The sequence below is a fragment of the Pavona decussata genome, unplaced genomic scaffold (genome assembly GCF_977016875.1).
Source record: "Pavona decussata unplaced genomic scaffold, jaPavDecu1.1 SCAFFOLD_153, whole genome shotgun sequence".
Taxonomy (NCBI): domain Eukaryota; kingdom Metazoa; phylum Cnidaria; class Anthozoa; order Scleractinia; family Agariciidae; genus Pavona; species Pavona decussata.
In genome coordinates, this window is record NW_028145565.1 from 831,701 (window position 1) to 841,384 (window position 9,684).

General features: G+C 41.0%; 1 protein-coding gene across 1 annotated transcript; it reads right to left on the reverse strand.

The window, feature by feature from the left end:
- Nucleotides 1–7,665: 7,665 nt before the first annotated feature.
- On the reverse strand, nt 7,666–9,684 carry LOC146466168 (uncharacterized). The gene is made up of 2 exons (XM_085127723.1): nt 8,398–9,684; nt 7,666–7,707 (listed from the first exon to the last, which is right to left on the reverse strand). The coding sequence occupies exon 1, from the start codon at nt 9,394–9,396 to the stop codon at nt 8,614–8,616; it is 783 nt and encodes a 260-aa protein (XP_084983849.1). The 5' UTR covers nt 9,397–9,684; the 3' UTR covers nt 7,666–7,707; nt 8,398–8,613.

The following is a 9,684-nucleotide window of genomic DNA, read 5'->3' on the forward strand; positions in this document are numbered from 1 at the left end:
TGAATGAATGAATGAATGAATGAATGAATGAATGAATGAATGAATGAATGAATGAATGAATGAATGGATGGATGGATGGATGGATGGATGGATGGATGGATGGATGGATGGATGGATGGATGGATGGATGGATGGATGGATGGATGGATGGATGGATGGATGGATGGATGGATGGATGGATGGATGGATGGATGGATGGATGGATGGATGAATGAACGACGAACGAACGAACGACTGAATTTTACTATTTTAAATTTTGAAAGAACTTTACTATTTTAGCCGAGCAAGAGAGCTAGGATCAAGGGGCCGAGGAAATACTCTCCTACTTAATTGTCAGTTAAGCGTTTAGCACTACCAAGGATAAAATTTGAAGGCGATGTTACAATCTTACGTAGAATGCGTTCAGAGTGACTGAAAATGCATCTAAATACGGCAGACGATTATTGAAGCAAATTTGAACTACTGGAACCGGTTGCAGCGGACGTGGTTTTCATTTCGTTGGTCACACTCATTCGCCACAAGTCGAATCTTATCGGTTCTTGCATTATGGACTGGATGTGCAATATTGCCACATGCTAAAACCATAGCTGATTCATGTTGCTCAGAACCATGATGATGATGATTATTACTATTATTTCGACTTGCAAATAAAGATAACCAGTTCTTAAATCATCATCGTAACTGTTACGTTCTTCCAGGTATTTGATTTGTGAGGATATGTCTTTGGTGTTCAGTCTTTGGTCTCTAGTGCTCAAAATAGATTCTTCGATATACTTCAGTCTTCAAGTTCTACTGGGAAGGTGTTTCAGTTCTAACCTAAGACTCTCACAGGAGCTCTTTTTCTTTTATTTCTTGGTACTTTAGGCGCTGTGATGGAAGTATAAAGTGGTATTTTGCGAAGCACTGTTTGATAGAAAGTTGCAAAACATCCGGCATCTTTTCTAATTTTGATGAGCACATCCGTCGTGACAAGCTGGTTTTCTGTAAGGTCTCCGATAGATTGTCGGTATGGGAAAAAATTTTCTGCAAAGAACAGGACAAACTTTCTCATTTGTGCTTGGCACCGAAAACTCCTGCCGGGAATATCTGATCCTGGTCTTGTTTCAAGGCAATCATTCCATGGCATTAACAATCTTTCAATCCTCAGTTGTCGATGGCCTTTTGAAAACAAATGTTTGCACAGTCCATCTTAGTTCATCTTGTTGTACTGAACTTAGTCAAGCCAGATGCAACCATGTCTTCCTCTTTTACTTCTATATTGGACTTTTAAAATTTGTCCGAGTATGGTTTCGCGCTTTGGCGAGAACTTAGCAATTTCTGCTTGGTGTCGTTCATTGCCTCTGATAATATTTTGCAGTTATTTGTTGCATCTTTTACGCTGATAATTAGCGAATGAGCATGGCAATGTGTAGGGGGAGCATTTTTCTGAAAGTATCTTGAATTTGCTTCGCAACACTCGATTTTTTACCCAACATGCAGCTCGGGCCATTACATGGAAGGTTGCAATCTGATAAAAGCATCTTTTATGACCAACACCACCGTGCCATATGCAGTATTAGAAACCAAATAAAAGCACCAAAAATCTTCATGCACCTTCGGTAACTTATTAACTGCGCCTTCGGTAATGTATGAACTGCGTCTTTCGCCCCCAATCATCTACACTAGCGTTTTCACAGGTAGGGGGGTGAATTAGAGGCTCCAACCCACTCCCCCACGTGAGAAGATTGGGTCTCGAAGTCGGAAACAAAGATTTTCAGTTTCGCTTGGTTCAGCGTCTTTCAAATTTTTGTTTTACTTACAAAAGACTTTGAAATCCTAAATAAAAAAAAAATGACGATACTACGAAAGAACAAAATTTCTTCCATTATCCAACAAATAATCTGATCCCCACATTTTAATGACACATCTAAGCCACTTAACAATTCTCTCAATGTTTCTTGGCGGGATCTATGTTACTTTTGGAGGCTTCGCAGTTTTCGTCGACTACTTTTTCGGTGGCGGTGGGGTCTCTGCGGTCCCTGTGCAGTCGGCCAACGCCGCGGCGTCGCTTTCTGTGCATCCTTCGCGCTCGCCCTTGGCTGTTAACGGTGGCAGTTAACATCAGATTAACCAGTAACAGAACAAGTAAGAGATATACCACTTTTGCCATGTTCACTGCAGAGAGAAGATCATTATGAGATATTAAAATGTAGAATGATCACTTGAACCTGAAATAATCTTTGTAAGTTTATAACACGCGCTAATTTATAACAACTAATAATTGTAAATAAGTTTTCTTCTTTTAATGAAGGGGGAGGAACCTCCGACTCCCGCTCCACTCTCCCCAGGTTGCGCTCACCGTTACAAACTAAGATGGCGGGGATTGGTAAGTTAAAGCACCCAAACGAATCATTTTGTATAGGCTTACTCAAATATGTCTTTAAATGGACAGAAAAAGATACCTTCTGCAGGTACAATGAAAATTTGCATTGGGACGTACGCTTATATAACAAATATTTGCGCAATAGCGGAACTACGTAAAACTAAAGTGATTGATAGTATAAAATATGAAGCAAATGAAATAATAATAATAACAACAAAAAATAAAATAATAATAATAAAAGGAAAAAATCTAGTAAATTTCTTCGCGAACATTGAGGCCATGTGGAAGAAGTGTCCTGCCTTTTGTGATTAAAAAGGCTTCCCTTACGGATTGAGTCTCGGTTAGAGTAGACTTTTTCTATGGGGATTAATTGCATGTCGTTAGCGGTGTGGTTAGGAGCGGTGAGGAAGTGTTCTGCGGCTGTGGTGGGTTTAGATTTAGTGTTAAGGTTATCTATGGTGCGGCGGTGTTCATTAACTGAAGCGGTCTTTTAAGCGTGGTTTAGTCTCTCCTATGTATTGTAAATTATAGCAGTTACATTGGATCATGTAGATTAGATTTTAGTTTCACAGGTCAGGTTAGATGATAGGGCGTGTTTCACCGGTGGAAAAAAAGGTGTAGTTAGTGAGACCATCGGAAATGTATGGGCAGGTGGCGCAATTTTAACCGCAACGATAGGAGCCGGGAAGGAGTTGTGGGTGGGGATTAGTCGAAATACAAGAAAGTTTAGCCGAAACCAGTAAGCCAGGTAGGTTAGGAGATCGTCTGAAGGCCACAACAGGTAAATTTGGAAAAACCTTTTTGCAGCGGTCAAACGAGAGCAGTAAATGGCAATGTTTTTTAATGATGTTGGAGATGTGACCATTTTCTGTTCTCGTCTGACCGCTGCAAAAAGGTTTTTCCATGATGAACATATGTTCCGGGAATTTATAGCTCACTCACGTGATTTGTTCTCTCGCGCGGTGATTGTTCGTTACGCGGCGTCGTGATTGTAGCACGCGGGTCTCTGACGGAGGACGTGGAATCACCTCTGAACTGACTTGAATGATGTGAAATCAGTAACAATTTAGCCGCTGTCCGTGAAAGGTCAAAATCTCAGGCTTTAGTTGTCTGTAGTCCGAAATTCTTAGATTTTGCAAAACATCTCGGTTTACACAATAGGCCTCGGTGTCAAGATACGCCGTCGTGATGCTCACGAGTTTCACGAGTTTGCATCAAATGAAAGCCACAAAAAAGTGCCGGAATACAAAGTTTCTAAAATAAAACAAATACTCACCCCTGCCTAAGTTTCCAACTTGCTTTGGAGTGAGTCAAAGCAGCAAGCAGTAGTTTCTCAGTATTGCCGCGTAGAAGTGAACCTCGCCTCAACTTGACCAACTCAGCGAAATTGAATTCGAGATCCAAGACAAGGCCTCTTTTATATTCCGTTATTGCATGTTCAAATCATGTATTTTTTATCTTGACATGACAACGCTTCTCTGATCTGCGGGTGTATTGACAGGAATCCATGTGATCCCGGTCCCCGACCTGAAATGATCCCCAGAGTGAACCACAAATGATGCCGTGAAAAATAATAGAAATGCTCCGTTTACCGGGGAAATGAAAACAATCCATACCCTGTCAATATAAATAACACTGCGTATTGAGTTCAAAAAGTACATGCTGTGAGATCTCTGCTGTTAAGTCGGCGTTGATTTCCATTCAAACGAGTCAAAACACACGTTCGTGTCCTGCATTTTAGTACCAGAATGAGATGAACTGAAGAAGGAAATGACTAAAATGAACTGTAAAAAGTACATTTGACGCGATATTTAATTAAACGAAATGGTAAATAAGGGCAAACGAATGAGGATATCTGCTCTCTTCTGTTCCAGGCGAAAGAGATTTGGCAGGAAGGTAAAAGGAAAACTACATGCTATGATAATTTATGATTCTGTTTACCGTTCAAATTAAATGGGCGATAATTAATGGGGTAAACCAAGAACAAAACACACACTCCACTAAAGTTGGTAGACTAATTTTAACTAAGAAAAGAGAAAGAAAAGATTAATTGTCCGCTGTTCATATGAAAACCTGGTCATCACCGCCATAATTTCGCTTCTTGGTGATCACTTGTAACGGATTGTGTTTCAGTTCTGGTCTTAACCGCAGCAATCTCTAACACAAAAAGTCACGATGTAGCATGTAAAATGCAAGTCGAAAAAGTTAAGGCAAAGTTATCACGCCTGGGTAAAGACAGACTTAACTCAATTGGCAATTAGCTAATTAAGAACTAGAGCGGGAAAACGCGCACGAGATATTGAGAAACACAATTTGGCTTTTAATTCCTTCTAGTAGAAAAAAAAAATCGCAGTTGTTAGTCAAAAGCAAAGCAAACATTGTACTTAAAAACTACTCAGGGCCGGCTGTGTAGACATTCTCTGCGTCTGCACTCTTTCCCAAAATTGTTCATAAGAAATTGGCGCGTTAACTGAAATGTTCCTGTCATGAAAAATTTGTACCCTCCCCACAGGTACCCCAAGCTCTATGAAAAGCAATGGAACTAAAATGCACTAAAATCGCGCTCAATCGCTCCATAAACCACACAGGAGAAAGCAAAACAGACAAGGGAGTTCAGGTAGGGATATTTTTATTGAAAATTGTTGGTATTTTTAAATTGAAGCAGGAATGGTTTTTTTTTTCCATACAAATCCTTATAATTTCGCCGTTACGCAATGTTGTCCGTGACGCTCAAATTATATTACAACACTCACGCAAAGGTCACGGCCTATATCTCTCATAGCACTTAGGGTACCTGTGCCCTCCCCCGGCAAATTAAATTCATATCCTGAAAAGATTTTGGAAAACTGGCTGAAATATCGCCTTCCTAAGACGCCAATTCAGTTCATATCATAGAAAGTTCATTGCCGTGTTGTGTGAGAGTTTCCTTTCCTTAGATAGCGGCAATCCTCCAGTTCATCGCACCAGGCCCCAAAAGTCGTCTACCTTGCGAGCAGAGGCCCTTCGATCTTCCTAGATAAGTCGGGAAGTCATGCGCCTTCGGTAACTTATAAACTGCGCCTTCAGTAATGTATGAACAGCGCTTTTTGCCCCCAACCATCTACACTAGTGTTTTCACGGGTAGGGGGGTGGGTTAGAGGCTCCAACCCACTCCCCCACGTGTGAAGATTCAGTGGGTCTCGAAGTCGCAAATGACGGTTTTGTTTTGAATTTCGCGTCTGGTTCAGCATCGGGTCTTTCAAACTTTTGATTTACTTACAAAAGAGTTTGAAATCCTAAAACAAAAGAAATGAGCATACTACGAAGGAGCAAAATCATCTGCCATTGTCCAAAATTCATACCCAGCTGATTCAAACCCAAAGTTTGATTTGCAACAAATATTCTGATCTCCACATTTTAATGACACATCGAAGCCATTAAACAACTCTCTCAAAGTTTCTTGGCGGGATCTATGTTACTTCTGGAGACTTCGCAGTTTTCGTCGACTACTTTTTCGGTGGCGGTGGGGTCTCTGTGGTCCCTGCGCAGTCGGCTACGGCGCCGGCGTCGGGCATTGAACATGCCTAGCCCTTGGCTGGTGGAAGTTAACATCAGATTAACCAGTAGCAGAGCAAGTAAGAGATATACCACTTTTGCCATGTTCACTGCAGAGAGAAGATCATTATGAGATATTGAAATGCAGAATGATCACTTGAACCTGAACTAACCTTTATAAGTTTATAACACGCGGTAATTAATAACAACTAATTGACGCATATGATGATGATGATGATGATGATGATGATGACCTTTCTTTAACCGCGGCAGTGTTTATAGTATATAGTACATAGGGCAGAACATTAAACATTGTTAAAACGTTACATTGTTACATACGAAAACAATAACATTGTAATGTTGTCAAAAATCCCAACTAGAAGGAGGCAGAGCAGTTGGTTACAAACGTCAAAGATAAAAAAGGTGCCTGTCTTTGTTGTATGAGCATCCCTCTGATAAGAATGCCACAAAAAAGCAAATTTGTCGTCGAAAATGCGAAAAAGGGCCAGTCCCCTACTTTTCCATGGCATTTTCAAATTTTCGTGCACGCTTTGATCGAGCCCGCCATCTTAGTTTGTAACGGCGAGCGCTTCCTGGAGAGAGTGTCTGAACTACCAGCGGATATTGGCTGGAGTACATTTTATCCGCTGTATAGCAGTTTATCCACTGGAAACAGCTATCCGCTCTTTAAACAAGTGGGGCCAGATGTTTCGTTCCCAGCCAATTTTTCGAGAAAGGGCTAAGCTCGAAACGTCTGGAATGTTTTTAGGTTTTTTTTGGCACTTCTCCACCATTTACTCAACTTTCAGGATAGCTTTACTCGCGGGGGGTGAGCAAGCTGGCGTTTCTGGTGATGACTCAGTTTATCTGTTTGTCAATGTTTTCAGCGTTTTCTTAAAAATTTTCAATGTCAAGCTGAGAATAATGGTTATGTTAATATCAGGAGATAAAAAAGGATAGGTCAGACTACTTGCTTAGGAGAAAATAACCATTTAGTGGTTAGATGGGCTTTGCATCAAGGCTTGAAGTTTACCGTGTTTCTAACGTGCGCGCACTGATGAAGCAAGAACTTGTGGGCTGTGAGAACGCCTAATGCAGTTTAATGGAACCACCATCTTTGAAGAACCAGGAGCAGATAGTTGGGTCAGAAGGATGTCAAATCGGGTTAACTTACTGACCCAACTATCCGACCCTGGGTCTCCGAGGACGTGGAATCACCTCTGAACTGACTTGAATGATGTGAAATCAGTGACAATTTAGTTGTCCGTGAAAGGTCAAAATCTCAGGCTTCAATTGTCTGTAGTCCGAAATTCTTAGATTTTGCAAAACACCTCGGTTTACAAGATAAGCCTCGGTGTCAAGATACGCCTTCGTGATGCTCTCACGATTTTGCATCAAATGAAAGCCACAAAAGTGAATCCAAAGTTTCTACAGTAAAAAAAATACTCACCCCTTCCTTAGTTTCCAACTTGCTTTGGAGTAAATCAAAGCAGCAGTTTCCAGTATTGCGTAGAAGTGAACCTTGCCTCAACTTGATCAACAGCGAAATTTAATTCGAGAACAAGACAAGGCTGCTTTTATATTCAGCTATTGCGTGTTCAAATCGTGCATTTTTTATCTTGACCTGTCAACGCTTCTCTGATCTGCGAGTGCATTTGCACGAATCCATGTGGACCGCGCCGCAAATGATCTCGGGGCCGCTAATGATCCCGGTCCCCAACCTGAAATGATCCCCAGAGTGGACCATAAATGATGCCGTGAAAAATAGTAGGAATGCTCCGTTTACCGAGGCAATGAAAACATTCCATACCCTGTCAATATAGAAAACAATACGTCTTGGGTTCAAAAAGTACATGCTGTGAGATTGACGAAAAGTCGGCGGGGATTTCCATTCAAGTCATTGAAGCAAAATCAAAATAACTGTAAAAAGTACATTTTACGCGATATTTAATTAAACGAAATGGTAAATAAAAGCAAACAAATGAGGGTATCTGCTCTCTTTTGTTCCAGACGAAAGAGATTTGGCAGGAAGGCAAACTACATGCTATGATAATTTACGATTCTCTTTGCCTTTCAGATGGACGATGATTAGTTTGTGCAACCAAGAACAAACAAACACTCCACTTAGGTTGGTAGAATGGGTTTAACTAAGAAAAGAGAAAGAAAAGATTGTCCGCTGTTCATGTGAATCCTGGTCATCACCATAATTGCACTTCTCGGTGATCACTTGTAACGGATTGTGTTTCAGTTCTGGTCTTAACCGGAGCAATCTATGACACAAAAAGTCACGATGCAGCATGTAAAATGAAAGTCTAAAAAAGGTAAAAGCAAAGTTATCACGCCTGGGTTAAGACAGGAACAACTAGACATAACTAATTAAGAACTAGAGCGGGAATTCGCAAACGAGATATTTAGAAACACAATTTTGCTTTTAATTCCTTTTAGTAGAAAAAAATAGCCAATCAAAGCTTAGTTAAACAAAAGCAAAGCAAACATTGTACTTGAAAACTACTCGGGACCGGCTGTGTGGACATTCGCTGCGTCTGCACTCTTTCCCAGAGTTTTTGATAAGAAATTGGCGCGTTGACTAAATAGACCCTTTCATGAGAAATTTGCAGCCTCCCGTAGCAATTCAATTCATATCCTGAAAAGATTTTGGCAAACTGACTGAAATGTCGCCTTCCTAAGACTCCAATTCAGTTCATATCATAAAAAGTTTATTGTCGTGTTGAGTGGGACTTTCCTTTCCTTAGATAGCGGCAATCCTCCAGTTCATCGCACCAAGCCCCAAACGTCGTCTTGCTTGTCCCAGCACCTTCACAGCCTGAAACTCTCACGTCTTTCAATCTCTGGTACTCCTGTGTTTCTTTTCTCTGTAATGGCGTTCTCATACAGCATTGGTGTATTGGTGGTAACACAAGTGGTGGTAGTATGTCTGATAAGGCTCTTGGTCGTTTTAATTTCGCCTCTCCGATGCCCGAGTTGGTCATATGTTCGGTATCATAAGCAATACTCACTCCATTATTTCTCTCTCTATCGATTTGCGCATGGTTAACGATAGAAGGATTTCTTTCCTTCGAAATCCAATTTACATATGCAGCCTCTCTCCATTTGCTTTCCCAGTAGCGCTGACCACCACACCATACCAAACTCGAAGACTCTTGTTGTGAATAACTTCTGCATCGATTCAGAGATTTTCCAGGCGCACCTTTGAAATCCGATTCTCTGCGCCACTGGTCATTGCATGTGCTTTGATTATTGACATTGCTTCTCTCAATTTTCTGCGATTCAGTTTTTTGCTGCAGAAGTTTCTGTTTTTGATGTTGAAAGTGCATCTCTTTCACCGTCCTTTCTTTGTTGATTTGTCGGGTAAGCTTGTCCAACGCCATTTTTCCAAAGGTGTTTCTCGTCAAAAGATGTCGCACCAAACCGCTTGATATCGGCTTCGATTCGTTGGAGCGTTCTTCTGAACGCATGCCTCCGATTTTCTTGTTTTCCATCCAAGGAATTCACGGAGACTTTCTGGAATTACTCTTGGAACGCACCGAGATACATATATCTTTTCAGTTATCTTTTGTCTCACCAAATTAAGTTGTATTCTCTGTTGATATACACCTTGATACAGGCACAACCGGGTAAACAGTGGGGTTTCGCAACTGTCGTCGGTGACGCACTGAAACACATGCCCAAGAGGTAAAATTTAACCAGGAGAGGGATCCATGCACGGAAGCTACAATTCATACCAATGGGAAAAGTCATCTGTCCCTGCATTTGCTTTTGTATCAACT